The 22,141-nt window shown below is 41.0% G+C and overlaps 2 protein-coding genes across 3 annotated transcripts in view; both read right to left on the bottom strand.

Annotated features, from left to right (window-relative positions):
* The window catches only part of hif1an (hypoxia inducible factor 1 subunit alpha inhibitor), a 265,779-nt gene that overhangs the window by 11,520 nt on the left and 232,118 nt on the right, over positions 1 to 22,141 (bottom strand). The window contains exon 2 of one of the 2 annotated variants that reach the window (XM_083898156.1): positions 595 to 816. In XM_083898156.1, the coding sequence (XP_083754282.1) occupies positions 595 to 768 (174 nt within the window). In that variant the 5' untranslated portion in view covers positions 769 to 816. Of the gene's footprint in view, positions 1 to 594; positions 991 to 22,141 lie in introns of those variants that run through there. The other variant, XM_083898155.1, reaches the window with a different exon arrangement.
* On the bottom strand, positions 9,005 to 17,695 carry wnt8b (wingless-type MMTV integration site family, member 8b; the record flags this gene model as incomplete). The annotated part of the gene is made up of 6 exons (XM_083897259.1): positions 9,005 to 9,574; positions 12,302 to 12,444; positions 12,927 to 13,052; positions 14,190 to 14,328; positions 16,572 to 16,605; positions 17,625 to 17,695. The coding sequence occupies 6 exons, from the start codon at positions 17,693 to 17,695 to the stop codon at positions 9,005 to 9,007; spliced, it is 1,083 nt and encodes a 360-aa protein (XP_083753385.1).

Raw genomic sequence — 22,141 nt, 5'->3', positions numbered from 1 at the left:
ATTATGAAACAGTATGAAATTAAATATTTAAAAAATTCACCAAAAATCAACAAAAAGATATTTCCTCATTCTGATTGCTGTAGTAGTTGCCAATGGTAGGCGGCTACTTACTACAGGTGAAACAGGGTGGGAATACTTCTGAAAAACACACCAAAGGCATCGTCAACAAGTCATTTTTTTAGTATCTGTCCACCATTGGCAACTACTACAGCAATCAGAATGAGAAAATATATTTTTGTTGATTTTTGGTGAATATTATGTGCCACAATAAAGGCACATATCAACAAAACTTCGCCTGTAGTAAGTAGCTGTTAACCATGGGCAACTATTTCAGCAATCAGAATGGGAAAATGTCTATTTGTTGATTGAGAAAAACGAATATCCAGAGAATATCAAACCTCCTGCTAACTGATGCACTGACACACACTGCACTTTCATTTCCTCCAACAATCAATGTTATCTCCTCTCACCTAATACAAACAGCAGCTGTTTAAAGGTTTAACTTCCAGCTTCATTTCATTCTAAGTTTCACGCACTTTTCTTTGCACGCGTGTGTTTTGAGTGTTTTTAATGATGTTCAGCCAGCACACGCACCTCGTTATTGATCAGCATCTCTGCCCGTGGGTCCGTGTGGGACATTCTGGGGATGGGTTTGGTCGGGAACGGGTATTTGCGGAACTGGGACTCGTCCCAGCCCCGGTCCTGGACGCCGGAGAACGCGGCGGCGGCGGCGGCCGGATCGGACTCGACCACTGTCGCAGCTGCCATGACCGCGGACCAGCTGCTGCTGCTGCCGCCTCTGTCCTCCTCCTCCTCCTCCTCCGCCTCCTCCACCTCCTCTGGCTCAAAGTGAAAGCACAGAGCGCGGCTTCAGCTCCGGACTCTGCCCCTCACTGAGCTACAGAGGGAGGCTGAAAAACACGCGAGGCGAGCCCGCTCTTCTTTTTGTGTTGTATCCCATTCACAGTGGAGACACACGGAGAGGGGACGTGGGTGTGTGTGTTTGTGTGAGTGTGTGAGTGTGCGCGCGCGGTCCTGCCGCCTGCAGTCGACTGTTTACACACTGGTGTTGACAGCACAGACAACGTCAGAGCACACGGAGAGAGTCAGGGAAACACTCCGCGCCGTTTGAGAGGTACACGAGCTCCGACAGCGCCATCTACTGCACGGGCTGACTCAGCGCTCAACGTGTATTAACGCATCCACGCCGCTAGAGGGAGCTGATGTTTTTGTTTTAGGTTCGAGAGCAGGGGCCACAAACTGAAACTGACCTGAAGTCAGTGTTGATACTCGAGTATCTCACCAGAAAATGACTTTGGTAGAAGTTGAAGTCACTTTTTTTTTGTATCTATATATAATATTCCTTTAGTTAAAGTCTTAAAGTATATGGCATTTACTGTACTTAAGTATCAATAATAATTGTCTGATATAAAATATACTTAAGTTTTTTAAGTAGAAGTAAAAGCAGTAAGGATTGGAGCCATGGTGGCTCAGTGGTCGGGTGAGTTGTGGGTTCAACTGACTGCTAGTCTATATATATGCATATGTGTTTATATAAATATACTTTTTGTTTTTGAGAAGAAAGTCAGCTCACTGCCAAAGTGCATCAGGACAAATGGATCATTTCCTAAATTTCAAAAATTCATTAAAATTATTCCTTAAGGGCTTTGCAAATATTTTCAACGGATCCTTGTTCAGAATTTAAATATTTAACATGTATTTACATTTAACATTAAAATGACACAAAACACAGGTAAAAAAAACAAAAATGTCAGTAAGGACATTTTAGAAACCGTTTCAGCTTTCAATGTACGTGCATGGTGTGGACACCTGGGTTTAGGATTCTCTTTATTCTCAATATGGGCAGTGAAATCACAGAATGAAAGAATGGGATGTGTCTGATTCTTCACATATTCCCTTTCATTTAAAAAATGCAATAACATAGTGTACATTGGTAATAATGAATTCAGAACCATGCTCGTCTCTGTCTTTCTGTCTTTGTGGACAATAAAGACGATTATTATAGGTGGCCTTGCTCACCTTTACATGCATTGTGGAACAGATTCCCGTCTCTTTGTGTTTATTTTTGTGATTATGTCCATTATGACACATTTGTCTCACCAATATTTTACACAGGATTGAGTTGCATTGTCATTAACTGAACCACATAAATCTGTTCCATCACATGCACGCATGGATCACGGATGAAACACTCACTGGCCACACTCTCACCGTGTGACCGACACAAGTCATGATGAAACGACCGAGTCAAAAACTTTTGAAATCCTGAACCAATATTTACCAGTGGTCATCACAGCCTGAGTAAATTCATCACGAGATAGCGGCGCACACTTGTACCTTGCACAGTGGGCTGATCAGTATAGTTGAACTACAGTAGCACATGCTTATCAATCACATTGATTCATTCACTTGTGACTGATTTCTCGCTCTGTATTTTTTTTTTTTTTAAAGCTCACATAGAGTGGTCCTGTTGCACATATATGTCAGTTATGGAGGTCTACTTACATATATTAACTTGTTTTTATGGTCAAAAACCTCCTAGTTGCTGTAAACGAGCCGATAGAAATCCTCTTTTCTGACCGTGTTTCCCAGCCACGAGATTTGAGACTCAACTTTGTCACCCAGAAGACAGAGTCTTGTAATTGGCCAGTACCCGGAAGTACACCCGCTCTCAGAGGCGCAGCTCCCCCCTCTGGAACGGTGGATGCACTGCTACTCATTATCAAAACATTGTTTTAACAATGTTTAAAAATAGCTTCTTCACGACTCCCCGCCGCAGTCTCTTTTATGACTTTGACCCGGAGTCAGAAGACACTTTCGCTCGTGAAACCACAACGGACGTTATTCTTCTTCTGCGGTTCAATGTACGCATTTGGATGTTCCCGGACTAGTGCCCGGAGCAGGACGATCTGCTGTTCAGGAGAAATGCTGTTTACGTAAGCGGACCGGGTTTTTACAGAGATCTCGCTGAGCCCGAGATTACAATAAAACACAGCGTTCTCAGCAGTGGCTGAACTGTTTGTTTAGAACCGTCAGGGCTTCGTAAACAAGGTAATGATGCACACACTAAAAAACAGCGTTAATTGGAACTTCCAGTCTAGGTCCGCTTTAACATATATTCCCGACAGCTTCACGTATAAGCATCAGAGGTAAAATAGTGTCTCAAAAGTAAGAATTAATTTTAATTTAATTCAGATTTCTCAGTAAAATTCTGCATTTTTTTTCTCCCATGTCATGCTTCATCAGCAGATTTTCACTTCAGGGACTAACTCTGGCACCTCCTGCTGTGTTCCCATGCTCTGTGTTTCCTGGACAGATCAGTGGCCTGAGCTGAGCTGATCCCTGTGATGCCGCGCTCCTCCCCATTCTTTGCAGATATAGCAGCAGCAGCCAGGAGGACACTGACCACCCCGGTGAGCCCAGAAGAGAAGCCGGTGAATCATCCCCGTCCTGCTGGCAGCAGCAAACACATGCAGCACCGGTGATGCTGTGTCCTCACGCGTTGCTCTCTCTGTCAAAACAGTCGCAGTCGCTCTTTAATGTTTTCCCTGAAGACTGCTGCAATATTCACTAAATCTACACAATTCCACAGTCAAACAACAACAACAACGTGTTTATCTGTCCTCCTCATCTGTATTGGCTTTCTCTCACATTCACACTGACCCTCGCCCCTGTAGGTGTTGTAGGTCCAGAACCCTTAAGCCTTAAATCCTATTAGTGGAGGATTCTCTGAAGCATTATAAGTCGTTTTCCCATCTTTTCGGTGATTGCATTATCTCTCAGTACCTGAAGGAAACCAGACCCCTCTATGTGATTAGAGTCTCTATATTGTTTATTTATTTATTTATTTATTAGAGTGCTATGTTGCAGAGGCACACATTTAACATTAAGTTAGTAAGTGGGTTTATTGTTTAAGTACAGCTTTATTGTTTTCATGTCTGTCAAATTCTGTGAAGTTGGTCTCAGGAATGCATATTAATGTAGTTTTTTTTTATTCATGCTTTTAATCTAACATATGTCCAGTCTTGTATAAAAGTACCTCAAAGGGATACTTGAGTAAAAGTACAACTATCTTTCGCAGAAAACGACTTTGATTGAAGTTAAGTAACGTTATTAAAAAAAAGCTGTATTTGTTTTTGAAGGTGGATCAGTGGTAGCGCAAGTTGTCTTTAAACTGGAAGGTTGTGGGTTCAATTCCTGGCTGTGCTAGTGCACATGTCCTTGAGCAAAGACACTTAACCCCTTGTTGCAGCATATGAATGGGTGAAAACTGTAGTGTAAAACAGCTCATCAAGAGTAGAAAAGCTCTATGTAAATACAGACCATAATACCAACTTTTCTTCTTCTGATTTTATTTTGTAGTAACAAGTAAAAGAAAAGATATTCAAATGAAATGTAGTGGAGTAAAAGTTGCTAGAAATATAAACAACAAAGTATAAAAGTGCAGATACGCAAATTTTGTACTTTCATGCTTACATTTAATCTATTTTTCGGTATTACTTTGAGATTTACTTTAAATGTTAACTGCTTTATAACTCAAATAAATTATTATTATCATTATTACTTTTATTATTATGATTATTATTATTATTATTATATACTGTAGTTGCAAGCTGTCAGTGAGTGTATCTAACATTCAAGCACGTCTTAGATGAACCAGGTGTAATAAACCATTTTTCACCGCAGATATTTATGTCGCAGTGTAGGTCACAATAATAATAATAATAATAATACACATTTTTTACCTGTAGAAGCCAGAAGTTTGTTGTCCTGGGAATTGTTTATCATATTATCAGAGTATACTATCAAAACAATAGGTTTCCAAAAGCACAAGGCAAAGTCAAACAGCTACTAGAAGTAACAGGTGAAACACATCATCAGGTAATCACAGAGGCGGGAAACTTTACAGGAAGCTGACTCTGAAAACTATTAATTATTTCAAAATAAAACTTAGAAAAAACTGTAAAAAACTATTTTATTAAAACAACAAATGTGATGCGCCTTCTTTCCATATCACCTCTTATGTGTCGTAAAAAATAAAACATTTATACCAGTGGTGTCTCTGTGTGTGTGTTTTTAATGCATCGGCATTTAACCTCTCACTTCCTCCAGGGTGTCTCTCTCTCCTCTCTCTCTCCCTCCCCTCCCCTCCCGCGTCACCTTGGGCTCATGTGTGGTTACAAATCGGACGTGGCAGGTCAAAGCCTGAGAGACGGAAGTGCAGAGCCCTCGGTCAGAGGTTGTGTCACTCTCTGGGTGGGTGTGTGCTGGTGTGTGGGGGTGAAAACAACCATGATGAGCCTGTTTCACACGCCTGTTAGAATCAGTCACTTTACCTCCGCTGCTGCTGTGTTTGAGGGCGACGGCACCGGACAGAGGGAATGTGCATGAAAGCTGACTCATGATTTAAAGCTGTAGTATGTAACTTTGCTCCTGTGCTTTGTTTTTGTGTGAAAAGACGAGTTTTTCTTGAAACAGTTTCTCTTTTTTTAAAGTTGTGTTTTTAAGTGTTTTTAGTCGTACACACTTTTTGGTTTGTTGTGACGCAAAATGAATCCCTTCCTGTGTGCAGCGCTGGAATGTCACCGGGCGACACGAGATCAAATACAGGGCAACTCGCAGAGAGTGTGAGAGAGAGAGATGATCTTGAACCGTGTTGTGTGAAATTCACACGCTACAAAATCCCGTAATCCACAAGTGTCGTCTCTTTATACAGCGCTGTGTTTTAATACCTGCAAATATGTTTTGTTGAACTGCTGAATTTTCAAAAGGGCCAAACGTGTTTTTCCGGCCCGCGTTTCCCACACATTAACTGACAGTTGAGTCAGCAGGGATTATCTTTGTGTGTGTGTGTGTGTGTGTGTGTGTGTGTGCGTGTGTGTGTATTTTTACACGCGGGTATAGATGGGAATGTTTCTGCAGAGGATGAATCGCTGTTGATGTGTGAGTCTCATGATCACGTTTAGCTGGGTTGTCTTTCCTTGGTAATTGCAGTGTTTTCTTCAGCATCTGTGACTTGTCATGACAAGAAATGAGCCAATTTTTTCATTTGACTTAAATTTGAGGCCTCGATTTCATCAGTTGTGCAACATTTGACTGCTTATTGCATGTGGCGCCACCTACCGCCGTCTGCCAATCATTGCAGTCGGTAGAGTCTCAGCTGCCAAGCAACCACGGGTTGCCAGTTATGTCTGAAAACGAAACCTAAAAGACCCCTGTATTTTGAATTTGAATGTAGTTACCGTTTTTGGCCACATTCTTACATATGGCACCTTTAATGTGACTTTACTTCACTTTATGAATGAGGAAAACCAGGCTTATTACGAACAGACGTCTCAACCGTTTGGTAGAGGCCTGTATCTGAAATACTGTAGGGTCTAATTAAAAAAAATTAAGTCATTATTGTTATCATAAGTAAATAAAATAATGATAAATGCAAAGAAAGACATTTTCCTTTGCTTTTTTTCTTGGTGCGTACCTTAAAGGGTTAAACCAACGTGACATAACATGACAAAAAATGCACTGCACGTCCTGATTAAGCTGCACTTCTATCACCTTTCACACACATTTATAAAAGAACATTAAGGTGTGCTGTCGTGCTCTCCTGGTAACCAGTAAACTGCAGAACTCCTTCCCCAGAGCTCCAGGGCAAGCACTCGATGTACTCGGTTCTTTTGTGCCGTGGTTTCGCTGCGCGCCAGGCGAGGCAGGCCCGCGGGGCTCATCACAGGAGGGAGGAGATTTGATTATGATCATTATTTGGTAAATAAGATGTCAACAAGGTGGTTCCTTGACATTTTATTGAGCAAAGAAGGAAGGTGCAGAAATGAACGCCCCCTTCTCAATGGGCCCTCTAATCTCCCCTTTCATGTCCCATCTCCTCTGAAGGGCTCGGGGGCCTCAGCTTGCCATGTGCTTGTCTTGCCCGGGCACTGGCACCTCTTACGCGCAGGTGGGGTGAGTATCCCTGGCAAGCATGTGTTTATAAAACCCACTTGTTTTGGGCACAATACTTGAACTAACTTCTTTTGAGCGAACAGTGTGAATCTGTGCAAAGCCTTTTCCCAAAGTCCTTTAGAAGGCGACGGCCCATTGAGAGCAGAGGAGAAGGGATTAGACTTCCTCAACAGTGGTGCATTTCCGAGAGAGCTGATTAGCTCGGCGTTCATTGTTAAATCGAGCAAAGGAAGGCCCTAGAGGAGTGAAAGGATCCAAATAGGTGGGCCCAGAAATAAAACAGCCGCAGGAAGCCCCTGCACAGGCAACCCAAAGTTTTCCCAACATTTCTTTTCCCCACTCCTAAGGAGGTGCGGCGTGAAAAAGGAGATTAGCATACAAAATTAGAGACGGGATGATTTTTTTTTTTTTTAAGGGCAACTTGCCTCATGCCCTCCACCCTCGCGGCCCTATACTCTGTCTGGACAAAGTTAATTAAACTAGTATTAAACAGTAAAGAAACTTCCAAGCGCTTGGGAGTTGGGAGGCTCTTTGAGGATTACCATGATGAGGGAGAGGACGGGAGGTATTTGTCCAGGCGAAATTGAGAAAGGCCCACGATGGAAGGAGAGCTTTCTTTTCTCGCCGGTTTTGGCAAAACTCGCCGGGTTCGAACAATACCGGAGAGAAAAGGTCGTGTTTACCGCGGAGCGTCTGGTATTACTGTCACAAAGAGTTGTGTTACAGGAGGATGAGCGCTTTCTTTAGGCAGTTTAATATATAAGATTTAAGGAAGGGTTTTTTTTTTTCATTACATTTTAATAGAAAACAGAAACTAGCAGTAAAAAGGCGACACTAGGAAAATGCTGTGCAATAAATTAACAATGTACAGTACAAAGTGCTTCATTTTATATACAATTAAATACATGAAGAGGGCGGCGGAGGCCGGGGGACAGCAGTCAGTGTGTGGCAGGTTTAACTCGTCCAAGGTCAGATCATCAAGCACTGTTTTGTTTTTTTTGTGTGGAAATAAATTAATCGTTTTTGTGGAGAATTTTTGTGGAGAAGAAATTCAAATGTGACAAAACCAAGGGTGAATTCCAATTCCTCGCTTAACCCTCAATCTTAACCCTCGATCTCAAAAATGCACGCTCCCTCTAGTGCAAGTGCTGTCCGGATTCTCAGAAAAATTTAAGTTTAAGGGCTGTATCGCCCTCAATATTGAGATTTTCCGAGACATGGGAGCAAGGGCTACCCAGAATGCATTGCGTGTTAACACGTAACAAAGATGGCGCCGAAAGCAGCGAAACGAGTACGCTACAAATTAAGTATTTTCTTTGTTAATAGAGATATAAAAATGATGAAAACCATTGTATTATCTTAGTTTAGGCCCATATTATGGATTACTCACGTCCTTGTTGCGTAACATTTATTTTTTTATTTTACGATCTTTTGTCAATAGCCGGCCGGTGCGGACAAGCGATCGTTTGCTATGGTTTACTTTTCAATAAGCCGTGGTGTGTGGTAACTGTCAGCTGAATATGTCCGTAGTTGTGGTAGTTGTATGAGTATTATCTTATAACTAACTGACAACCTAATAACTTGACTGACAAACGGATCGTAATAAATAATCCTGACGTAAATGCGTTCTTCTTCTTCTTCTTTTTTGGAGTTGACAGTCTGGACGCAGCTTTTATCGCGTTATTCTGCCCCCTACAGTCTGAAGACGTATCTGCATTTAAGGGGTGTTCCATTTCTAAGTGACAAAATAACCCTCAACACTTGGTTTTGAGGGCCAGTTAAGATTAAGGGTTGAGCTCGAGGGTTAAGATAGGAATTGGAATTGGACCTAAAAAAAAATCTTAAATAGATTCATCCGATCCTTACGTACGCTAACGCGTGGCCTTTTTGTGCGTTAAAATGCTTCGAGAAAAACTGGCAAATGAAATAACATTCCTTCTAAAACACACACTATAATGTGGTCGTACACAGAGTCTGGGCGGTACAGCAGGAGGGAGGAGGAGGAGGAGGAGGAGGAGGAGGAGGCTCAGTGCTTCTTCCTCAGCCTGAGGTTCTTCCGGCGGCTCCCCGCGCTCTCGTTCCTTCCCCTCTTACCTCCTTTCTTCACGCAAAAGTACTTGGTCACTGTCTTCCTGCACTGCTCGCACTTCACCGCGCAGCACCAGTGGAACTTGCAGTTGCAGCTCGACAGCATCTCGGCCTTGCGCTCCTCCACGGCGAGGCCGCACTCTCCGCACAGCCTCTTGCAGCTCCGCTTCTCCCATTTGCTCAGGTTCTTGCCTTTCTTCACGCACTCGCGGCCCTCGGTGCCCGGGAAGCCCAGGGTGCGGTTCTCCAGGCAGTAGTCGGGCGAGTCTTCCAGGTGCACCAGCTCCTTGCGAGAGATGGAGCTGAAGGTCTCGGCGATGGCGCCCCGGCTGGCCGCGCTGTTCCCCGCTCCCCGGAGCAGATCCACCTTCAGGGCCCGGTGGTACTTCTCCTTCAAGTAGTTCCCCACCTCCCTGAACTCTGGCAGCTGCAGCCAGCAGGTCTGAGTGGTGCAGCTTCCCGACACGCCGTGACACTTACACGTCCTCTGCATGGTTCCCTTCACAGCCTGGAGGAGGAAATAAAGACAGAAGTTTAATATTTATAATATATAAAAAAATAAAACGTGAGTGTGAAGGTTCTCAGTCCAGGTATGCAGCCTTCAGAGGAGGCTCAACACCTGGATGTTTCCACCAGTGAGTCAAGAAGTGAAGAAGTCTCATGGACGAGGGGTGAAACACCTTCAAAAGTTTGGGCTCACTTAGAAATGTCCTTATTGTTTTAAGGAAAAGCACTTTTTTTCAATGAATATAACATTAAATGAATTAGAAATACAGTCTATACATTGTTAATGTGGTAAACGACTATTCTAGCTGCAAAAGTCTGGTTTTTAATGGAATATGTACATAGGTGTATAGAGGCCCATTTCCAGTGTTCTAATGGTACATTGTGTTTGCTAATGGCATTAGAAGACTATTGAATGATTAGAAAACCCTTGAAAACACTTGTGCAATGATGTTAGCACAGCTGAAAACACTTTTGCTGGTTCTTTATTTTGAATAAAAATCATTATTTCTAATCTTGTCAATGTCTTGACTATATTTTCTATTAATTTTGCAACTCTTTTGATGAAAAAAAGTGTGACTTTTAATGGAAAACACAAACACACAAACCCAAACTTTTGAACAGTACACTCTTAGAAATAAAAGTGCTAAGTAGAACCATATAAGGTTCTTCGGCTTGCCCTCATAGGAGAACCCTTTTTGGCTCCAGGTAGAACCTTTTTATAAAGGTTCCCCCTGGAACCCTTATAAAACCCCTTATTCAGGAAAAGGGGTTTTAAAGGGTTCTCTGGATCAAAATGGTTCTTACTGGAAGCATTGGTGTTACCAAGAACCCTTGCAGAAGCAAATGGTTCCAGGTAGAACCTCAGCCCTTGTAGAAGAACTAGAACAGTTTAACTAGAACAGAAACAGTAATCCAGAAATACTATCAGACCTGACAGGGGGAGCGTATACCTGTAAACAGCGGCAACTTCCTGAACGAATAAGAGCTTCTTTTTTTTAAAGCAGTACAGTTTACTTCTGACTGAAACTTGCTTCGTTCTCAGTCGTACTCCTCTGCCTCTACAGGTAATGTTCATTTTATGCCACAAGATCTAAACACTGCTATAGTTAAAGAAACACAAAGAAAGTCGTCCAACAAACGCACAGATTTGTATCCAAATCACAGCCAAAATCTCGGGGCCGTGACCTTCTTAACTTTTGGAGTTATTGCCCAAAAAGTGCCAGACGTGGACGAAGGTGGCAGAACGTGAAGTATAGTTGTGGTTCAGGCTGTGGTTGGGTGTTAGCTGGTTATAGTTAAGGTTAGGCAGTGTTTTAAACGTATATGAATGTCTGAATGGGTCATAATTATGTTCCCTCAGGTGCCCTAAAGGTCCACTGACCACCTGACCTTGGTTGTCTCTAAGACCCGGCTGGAGCTTAGAGGGGATCGGGCGTTGAAGTTGCCTTTAACTGTCAGGCCTCCTTTCTTAAATCTCTTTTAAAGACACATTTGTATTCATTCGCTTTTACCACAACATAAGCTGACCTTTTATCCGTGTTGTATAACTGATTCTGTGCGTGTTTCTCGCGTTTGTGTTGATTTATTGTACGCTTTTTATGTCTATTTTATGTGTGTACAGCTTTAAGAAAGCACTTTGGTGCAACTCTGTTGTTTTAAATGTGCTTTATAAATAAAGTTGGATTGGATTGTTCTAAGACGAATGAACCTCTGTGTGTGTTTGTGTGTCTCCATTGTCTCTTGAGTGATGTGTTGTTAGGTAAAAACACAAAGTGATAATAAAAAACCCTGAAAGGATGAAATGATAGTTTGGAGGTCCACAACTGAGCGTCTTTGTCGTCCCTCTGTGTCTCCTGACTTTGCCCCCGACACAAAAACAGCTGTTGCGTGAAAAGGAGCGTGTGTTTTTTTTTTGTTTTTTTTTCCTTTCGCGCGAGGAGGGGATGAACCTTATGTCGAGGTGAGGTCTGAATCAAAGTTTCACATCGAGTCCCATTGTCCGCCCAGAAGAAATAGGCGTATTTATTTAGCGTGTTCTTTATCAACAATGTTTTCTCGTGTGAGAAGACCAAAAACGGAGGCTCCCATTGAGCCCCAGAAATGAAAAAGGAGGTTTTTTTCTCTCTCTCTCTCTCTTTCTATCCCCCATTTTTTTTCTGTTACAATGATGCTCCAGGTGCCTCGGGGATCCTAGGGCCCAACAGGGGGGAGCAAAGGCACCGTAAACAAAGAGCACTTCAGCTGCATGCCTGTGGTCCCCTCAGACTCCCCCAGAGCCAAACAAAGACCAACATAAATGTGGGATCCTTATTGCAAGAATAAAAACTAAACACTTATTTTAAAAAGCAGCATAATACAGAACACTGTGCAATGTCTGGCTCCCCAGGATCTCTAATTAAGTTTGCACCAGTGATCCCGAGATTCTCGAGTTGAGGTATTGTCATAAGGGGCATTCAGCACGGGTAAATAGGCCCTTCTGGTACACCGAACACGCTGTTATTATCGGGGGGACGAGTGGCACCTCACTTATAGCGCGACGTGAAAGGGATGCTTGGGTGGCACACTAGAAAAAAAAAATGATTCAAAAGCTGCTTTATACTGTGTGTAATCAGTCGGAGGCCGGAGGAGACGGTTCGGCCGAGGCGCGGCACATGTACGTCGTCGACGTCGCCGTCGTCGTCGTCGTCGCCTCCTGCTACAGCTCAGAGCGCGAGCGCAGTTACTGTACCTTGCGTCCGGCCTCGTTGTTGTGGAGGTTCATGGCCGCGCGAGCGTCCTGCCCGGTCTCCAGCGCGTCCACAAACTGTTTGGAGATGGCTTCCCCGAAGCCGACGTTGTCGCTGCAGCCGCCCCACAGCCAGCCGTGGCCTCCTGAGTGACGAAAAATGCGGTTAAAACATCTGTGATTTTTGTCCGCTGGGTGCCGATCTGTGTGATATATACACTAGCGTTCAAAAGTTTGGGCTCACCTATACAATTTTAGTTTTTTCCATTAAAAGTCATATATTTTTTTCATCAAAAGAGTTGCAAAATGTAGAGAAAATATAGTCAAGACATTGACGAGATTAGGAAATAATGATTTTTATTCAAAATCATCATTTTGCCCTTTCGTCAAAGAGCCAGCAAAACTGTTTTCAGCTGTGCTAACATCATTGCACAAGTGTTTTCAAGGGTTTTCTAATCATCCAATAGTCTTCTAACGCCATTAGCAAACACAATGTACCATTAGAACACGTGAAATGGGCCTCTATACACCTATGTACATATTTTCATTGAAAAAAAAATGCTTTTCCTTAAAAAATAAGGACATTTCTAAGTGACCCCAAACTTTTTAGTGTATATATATATCTCACCTCGTTGTCCGTTCCTGCTGTCGTCACATCCACAGTTGTCAAAGTCTCCGAGGCTGCAGTTCCTGGTCAGAGTGTACATGACCCCGGCTGAGCTGATGGCGTGGACGAACGCCGTCTCCCGATTGGCTGCAGAGAGACAGAGACAGACCCAGTTAGATATTTTATATACAGTATCATACTATAATCTCCTCTTATATCTATTTATTTTATATAGTGCAAATTTACACATTATAGTTGGATTTATAATCTGTACATGTAGGGACAAGAGTATATTCTCTGGTGTTTAAAACTCACTTAGCTTTTGCTTTCAAATCCCAAAGCATTTATATTTATTCTCTTACGAGTGTTGTTGTTTGGTTTCACTTCTGTTTTTAATCTGCCTTCATTTTAATGATTTTATTCCCATATATTTATAAAGCACCATGAACCTTGTTTAGATATGTGATGTTATAGGTCAGATTAGATTAGATTGAATTAGATTAGACTTTATTGCTGGGGAAATTCACTTGTTACAACATCGCGGTTGGGATTATGGTTGGATTTATAATCTGGAGCGACGTCATCCTCTGTCCTCAGAGGATAGAGGAAAAAAAACGAGGTAAAAATTAAAGAAAGTGCAGAAAGAGCCTCAGAAGAATTTATATATATATAATAGATTATTAATTAATTCCTATTTGATGATTTAAACAAGCTTTATATGATTTTTCCAGCCTCTTAAATGTGATTATTTTCTGGTTTCTTTGCTTCATATAATAAATAAATCATGAAAATTTAATAATTTGGGTTTGTGGACAAAATAGATGGTTTAAGAATGTCATAATTACAAGGTTTGGGGTAATAATTTTCTGTCATTTTATGGACCAAACAAAAAAAGGGATTAATTTCTCATATTCTACCACAATCTAAAAGTGCACAGCTGACTCTTTTGATTGATGTGTGTGTGTGTGTGTGTGTGTGTGTGCGTGCGTGCGTGCGTGCGTGCGTGCATGTGTGTGTGTGTAGAAAACTGGTTCCATGTGTTTGCCAATGCCAGTGTAGTTATTCTGAAGGGTGACGAATGTTCTCGCTGTGCAAACATCTCCCGTTCACAAAAGGAAACACTACATCATCTCCTTCCAATGCAGCGTAACGCAGAGCGCGAGACAAACAGAAGCTCATGTCGTGACTTAATCAAACACTAGAAAAATCTCTGAACATCCATCATGGACCACGTTCCTCCATCCAGGAGAGCGTGTGGTGTGAGTGTTTTGGGCGTGAACTCACCGCTGCGCAGGCTGCTGTGCGTGGACAGCTGCAGAGCTCTCTCGGGGCAGTTCCACCGGTCCCATGAAAACTGGTATTTGCACTCCTCTATGCCGCTCTGAGCTCCTGCTGCTACACTGCTGGAGTAGATCAGGTACGCCTGCAGCAACACACACACACATAACACATGAGCACTACTGTTCAATGTCCTTATTTTTAATAAATATAACATCGAATGAATGATAAATACACTCTATACATTGTTAATGTGGTAAACGACTATTCTAGCTGCAAATGGTTTTTAATGGAACATGTACATAGGTGTATAGAGGCCTATTTCCAGTGTGCTAATGGTACATCGTGTTTGCTAATGGCGTTAGCAAACCCTTGAAAACCCTTGCTCAACGATGTTAGCACAGCTGAAAACAGTTTTACTGGTTCTTTGACGATAGGTTCAAAATTATTATTTTGAATAAAAATCATTATTTCTAATCTTCTCAATGTCTTGACTATATTTTCCATTCATTTTGCAACTCTTTTGATGAATAAAAGTGTGACTTTTAATGGAAAACTTGGAGAAATTTGAACGGTAGTGTAAAGTAACGTGAGTTAAACTGAGTTAGAACCCACTGATGAGTCACAGGAAACTGTTTTTTGAGGTTGTGAAATTAAATCTACTAAAGATTTGCTGTAAAATTTCATTTATGAAACATCAGTTTTTTTGGAAATGACTGATCCACCTGTATCCAAAATCCAATTAGGTGTTACAGAAATGCTGGTAAATATATTGTTATATTTGCTTTTGCATTTATATGAAGAATTGTGTCGTGGGGGAAACGCCGGTTTCACACCTAAACTCTTCTCATCAACACTTGCTCATGGGTCTCAAGTCAAGGCCGGAAACCGAAGATGACAAAGCATTTATTCACCTTATGTCAACACTTACTGTCTACAATACTGTATCGTTTCTGAATTTATTCCCATATATTCATAAAGCACGGTGAACCTTGTTGAGATCATTTGTCATGTGAGGAGAGATTAGATTAGATTACTGTAGATTAGACTTTATTGAGTCCACACTGGGGGAAAATTCACTTGTTACAACATCACGGTCAGGAGCAGACACCTCTACACTCTTACTGGAACCATTAGTGTTACCAAGAACCTTTAAAAAACATTTTCTTTGGGAAAGAAAGCAAATGGTTCCAGGTAGAACCTTTTTATAAAGGTTCCACCCGAAACTCTTTTTGGAGGGTACCACCAAGAACCCTTTTAAAACAGGAAAGGGGTTTTAAAGGGTTCTTTAGATCAAAATGGTTCTTACTGGAACCATTAGTGTTACCAAGAACCTTTAAAAAACATTTTCTTTGGGAAAGAAAGCAAATGGTTCCAGGTAGAACCTTTTTATAAAGGTTCCACCCGAAACTCTTTTTGGAGGGTACCACCAAGAACCCTTTTAAAACAGGAAAGGGGTTTTAAAGGGTTCTTTAGATCAAAATGGTTCTTACTGGAACCATTAGTGTTACCAAGAACCTTTAAAAAACATTTTCTTTGGGAAAGAAAGCAAATGGTTCCAGGTAGAACCTTTTTATAAAGGTTCCACCCGAAACTCTTTTTGGAGGGTACCACCAGGAACCCTTTTAAAACAGGAAAGGGGTTTTAAAGGGTTCTTTAGATCAAAATGGTTCTTACTGGAACCATTAGTGTTACCAAGAACCCTTGAAAAACCTTTTCTTTGGGGAAAGGGTTTTTCAGAAGCAAATGGTTCCAGGTAGAACCTCAGCCCTTGTAGGAGAACCCTTTTGGAACCCTGGAAGACGTGGGTTTAAAATACCACTTAACTTTTAAAGAAATGCGTCAAGAAAGCCTGAGTAACTTCCGAGATTGAGCTTGAGATTACTTCCAGAAAACACTCCGACTGAATGGCGTTAAAGCATCGCTGCTCTGTCCGAGGCTTTTTCGCCCGCCGCTCGGCTCGCTCGTCCAGACTGTGCGAACGATAATATAACTAATACGTCTCAAGTGGCCTTTGGGGAAGACGGAGAGCCACCTCTTTCACTGGCCCGGGGTCTCGCTCGCTAATGATGACCACCCACTACAACAATGTCGGCCCCTCGTCCTCTCAACACACTCAACCCCCGCGCGGCGAAAACACTGAGAACTCCTGAAGAAGGTCAAGTGTACGAAGTGGGAAAGGGAAAGAATCACAAAGGGGCCCCAAGAATATCACTGATGTATCACTGCCGCCATTCAGCGTCCGTACACTCGGATTAAGACGTCATGAGAAAACAAAATAACACACACACGGGCAAACAGGAGCCATGTTCCCTCTCTCTCTCTCATCCCTCTCTTTTTTTTTAGGAAATGGACCAGGCTGAAAAGATCAAAAGAAAGTTGGCTTACCTTGGGTCCAGTCATCAGGAAATTATTCACTGACCTGGAAAAGAAGACAGCTTATTCACTCACTGAAGCTCAGTGTCCTTCACAAATTCCTCTGCTTAACATCTCATTAGTGCACTTTGTAACATGTTAACTGTGACACAGAGAAAGACCACGATATCGCTCGGCTTTTTTAAAGCACTCGTAAATGTTGTTTTTTTTAATCATCATGGAGCGGTTATTAAACCTAACAGTTTAAATGTGTGAGATCTTTGTAGTGTTTCATCGTTCTCTAAAGGTTCTCCGAAGCCTTTCTACACCTCCTTTATTTCCGTACGCACGTCGTTGAACGACTTCTGCGTATTAGAAATAGCCATAGACATAAATTTGCCTCATAAGCGGCTGCAAATGATTCATATACGTACATTAAAACTGGTCCGAATAAAAATTTTTAAAAAAGTTTTAAAAAAAGTTAAAAATGCACAAATGACTTTAGAGCAAATTCCTGCCTCTACTTTGTATATGTGAGCCTGATTTGGTCTGAGAAGGTTATTCAAAATTAGCTTATGACGATACAAATAATTATTTTGTTGTACGTTATAATGCACAAACATAATTCTGTGAATATGCAGCTGACTATACACGTCACATTTGTCTCCACAAGACGTTTAAAAGGAGTTAAAGTCTGCAAAATGATTCTGTCCCATAATAAACTTAATTTTATGGTACAATTTTGATGTAAATTTGATTTAAAGTGCTTTTCTGCGCATGTAAAGTGAGATGGTATTTCAAAAAAATCTATTTTATCTTAATAAAGCAGCCAAATAAAACAATAAAAACACCAATAAATGATTTATAAACACATTTGTTCAATGTACGAGCTCTGCACATGTGCTAAAGTGGTGCTAATGTCATGGATTTAATGCATTAAGTTGCTCATTGTGAGGATAACTGAATATTAAATCATTTTCTGTGTGATTTTGAAGCCAGTATTCAGTGGTTAGTTGGCTTGTTCTTTGTGTCCACACCAGAGTTTAACATCATATTTTTTTTTACACTTAAATGAACCAAACTCACCAGGAGCAGCAGGATCTCATGTGCGCCAGGAGAATGAAAACGTAATAGAAAACCTCCAAATGCATGAACATCCTGACAGGTGAGCTGTGGGCTGACGGTGCTCTGCAGTGACACCAGATCCGGATCCTGCAGACAAGAGTCTGGATGAAGATGGAGAGGAAGAGTGGAACTGAGGAACTCGGGATTCCTTCCTTCACCATTCAAGGAGGAGGGGGTGGTGGAGGTGGTGGAGGTGGAGGTGGGGGGTGCTCTGAAATGGAGCCGCTCTCGTCCACAACAAGAGATTATCTGCTTAATTAAAGATTTTCCCTCTTCTTAGCCTCTGGGCCAATCACAAGTACCGCACCAAGGGGAGACTGACGTGATCAAAAGGGCTCCCCGGGCCTTCAGGGCCGGCCATCGCTGGGTTCCCTGCGTCCATTCAAGCGCAGAGGAAGATCTGTTTAATCCTGTAGGGAAAGTGTAACACTGATCCCCTTCAGTTTATGCTCCTACGGAGGTTAGAAAAAGACAGATTTATCTAAGTAAATGTAACGTAACGCCGCGCAGATGAAGAGTGCGGGATTAGCGCAGGATGCTCTCTGCGAGTTTTGATAAGAACATAGTTTGTTCTGCGGGAAGTAATTCATGGATCAAGTGTGATTGAATCACAGTTTATCAAACGCTGTCACTCAGACAGAGGACGCCGCGGGGACTTCAAAGAGAGCGAGTCAAATTCACTCATTCATTCACTCCGTGCGCGCGTATTATTGGAGTATTGCGCCAACGGCGCGTTCCATTTACGCACGATAAAACGCAGCGAAACGAACTGTGCTTTTCAAAATAAAAGGATGCCATGAAGTAAAACGGCCAAGGAAATAAACGTGGATGATTTTTAATTCACTGGAATTCAACATCTCACATGGAATTCTGTCATTTTATCCGTTTAGATCAGGGCTGTTCAACTAAAATGTCCGGAGGTCCAGCTTTTTGGAAGGCTGTCAACCCCTGTACTGTTTTGTGTTGCATTTACGGTAAACGGATACAAATAGATACAAAATGTTATAAATTATTTTGCACTTATTTATTAAAATGGCTGCAAATTTTGTGGGAAAAAAAAGGTAAGTAACAAAACCCCCAATTCAGGTACAATACAATTTGCGTATAGTGCAAAAAGGTTACACTTAGGGTCACAATTGGCTCTTACAAAATTAAAAAATAACAATATAAACAACATTAAGGTGCTAATGGCCACAATAGGCTATTTTTTGCACAAATATAAGTAACTATAGCAATAATATTCAGGTACAACTACTACAGTTGGCTCATAGTGCAAAATATTCTGGTACATACATACAGGCTGCCTACAGTATTACTAGTATTTGCCAAAAAGGAACACAAAGTATCACAAAGTGTCGCAAAGTGCCAGTTTTATTGGCTTTTTAATAATACATTCATTATTTATGGGTTAATGAGCCGCGGGATGGTCCAAATTGCTTGAAGGGCCGGTTCTGGCCCCCGGGCCTTAAGTTGAATAGCCTTGGTTTAGACAAATGAAAATAAAACATTTTAATAGTGTATAAGTACTTTTGCTCTTCCATGTCACACACTGAGTTTCTAACCGTTGTTTTTTTCCTTAACTGTTGTAAAAAAAAAAAAAAGCCCTTTAATTGTCCACTGTATTGAGTTTTGTTTTCACATCTGCAACTTTACATGACTTTTTAATTCAAACATGAGCTGCTGTAAACACACATTGCTTCATAATGTTGTTGTTTTGTTATTTTACCTTTATTTTAACAGGATAATCCCACTGAGATTTCAAAACTGATGGTTTTGACTTCAGAAAAACTGCTGTAATACATTGATCCAGAGATTTCCTTTAGTTTTATAACAGTATTTATATACGAAATGACGCATTAATCTGAAAATTAATATGAAACTTTATGAAACTCAGTGACATCTGTCCCATATTTGTAAAAACTGCCTTCTAAAGTTTTGCAATTAGCACAGAAGTTGAAGCATTTCTTCATGCAAACACTTTATAATAGAACTTCAATTTGGTCCAGATTCATAGACTTTTATAACTTTTTTTTATCTCCACACTTTTATGATTTGCATGTGTGGACATAAATATGACTTTGAAGTCTTTCGCCACCCCGTCAGGAGAAGAAAAAGCAGGATTAGGACACAGTGAGGGCCTGAGCTATTGATCAGATATGCTGCATTTGCATGACTAATCCACACGGTCCCTACCTAACACTGGATGAAGGCTGATTTCCCACTAACCCCGTCTGACCCACAGGTCCCTCTCCTTTGCGAGGAGGAGGCCTTTAGCAAACTTCTTGTGTGCAAATTAGGATTAGAGAGAAAAGTGATTGGGAGGAAGAGGGGGGTGGAGATGGTGAGGGATGTTTTTGGATTAAGATTTAAGGAGGAATAACAAGTAAGATGAGACAAATCCGGGTTTTAGAATGACAGTGTCAGTCCATCGCATTAGGGAGCATAAAAGAGCACAGAGCACGGTGACATTTTATTAAAAACGATCTATTCTCTGTAAATTATTAAAGGTCCAGTGCGAGGGATTTAGTCAGTGCACTGATAACATTAATTATTGAGTTAGTCTGAGGAAATCCATACTTGTAAACATGTAAAAATGTAGATTTAAAGGCTATGAGAAGGTGCAATATGGAGTGTCTTACATACTTTCTTTTTCAGCACAACCTAGGCAGTTTTTAAAGGAATTTTATCTTACTAACACGTACACAAAAACAGAGGTTTCAAAGCTTGAAATGACAAAAAAAAAAAAAAAAACTAAAGAAAGACATTATAACAGTGCCTAAAAAACCATTAAAAAACATAAATCACTTATTAAATGATGTAATTCCACAAAAGTCGCCCCTGAAAAATACAAAACTTCCTGTCCAGGATTCACAAAGTCACATCTGTGGTGCACCTGTGGCACGGATCCAGGGGTTAATCCAACTAAAATGACACCTAAAGTAAACTTCTCAAAGTCGCACAATGATACGATTATATAATCTGAGCATGTGTCACAGTTCACGCCCTCTCAAACCTAAACCTGGAAATAGCAGAAGAATAAAATAATAGTGACACTTCGATTCCCCATGTGTGCTCGTGTACGACACTCTTAGAAATAAGGGTTCCAAAAGGGTTCTTCTACAAGGGCTGATGTTCTACCTGGAACCATTTGCTTCTGAAAAACCCTTTCCCGAAGAAAGGGGTTTTTCAAGGGTTCTTAGTAACACTAATGGTTCTAGTAAGAACCATTTTGATCCAGAGAACCCTTTAAAACCCCTTTCCTGAATAAAGGGTTTTAAAAGGGTTCCAGGTGGAACCTTTATTAAAAAAAGAAGGTTCTACCTAGAGCCAAAAGGGGTTCTCCTATATGAGGACAAGCCGAAGAACCTTATATGGTTCTACTTAGCACTTTTATATCTAACAGTGTAGGACTTAACTGTGCACGGAAGCGTGACATCTACTGACGACTCTGCAGATTGTAACAGACCCTTAGAGCGTCAGGGAAACTACGGTGGCCCTCACATACCAGACAGGATTGCCTTAATCTTCATTTGCGTGGTAATCTTCTGCTTCAAAACACACACCACATTCTGGCTGTAGAAACCATGATGGCGCCAAGATGACGGCTAAAGCAAGGAGTATCTGTCCAAGAAACTCGCTTTTTAGTCAGTTGTCCGATTATGGACAATAATGTCGTTTTTAAAAAAGAGTATAATTCCCCAACGGCGACTGTGATTCTATTCTTCAATCCCTCAGATTAAATCTGAGCGTCCGCACTTTAATCTAATCCTGATTTCTGACACCCCATTTCCTCTAACTATCTTTGTTACTCGTTACTACCAAATAAAATCAGAAGAAGAAGAGTTGGTATTATGGTCTGTATTTATATAGAGATTTTTTAGCCTTGATGAGCTGCTTTACACTACAGATTTCACCCATACACACACACTGCAACATGGGATTAGCGCAAGGAATGGAACCCACAACCTTCTTGTGTCACTTTTTTTAATCCAATCCAATCCAACTTTATTTGTAAAGCAACTTTAAAACAACCTCAGTGAACCAAAGTACATTATAAGACATAATAGCTCACAAGAAGCATCTAAAACAACTAATATAAATGAAAATGTGGATAAAAAAACATAATAAACCACCACTTAAGTACAATTTTATATCAGAAAATTACTTTTGGTACTTAAGTACAGTAAATGTCATACACTTTAAAAATGTTATTTAAGAAACATTATTAAAAAAGTCACTTCAACTTCTACCAAAGTCATTTTCTGCTTAAGATATTGTACTTTTACTTAAAGTATCCCTTTAAGGTACAAATATCTTCTCCTAAAACTGCATACAAAAATGTTTCCTGTATATTATGGATGTGTTCCAATAATGCGAGTGAGAAAATAACATACTCAAAGGTCATTAAAACAACAAATCTAAACAGTTATTGTCTCAGAATGAACATTTTGTTGAAGTAATATTATAAAAAAGTGACT

Source organism: Microchirus variegatus (genome assembly GCF_963457635.1).
Source record: "Microchirus variegatus genome assembly, chromosome: 11".
In the NCBI taxonomy this organism is placed as follows: Eukaryota; Metazoa; Chordata; class Actinopteri; order Pleuronectiformes; family Soleidae; genus Microchirus; species Microchirus variegatus.
This window is presented reverse-complemented; position numbering and strand designations above follow the sequence as displayed.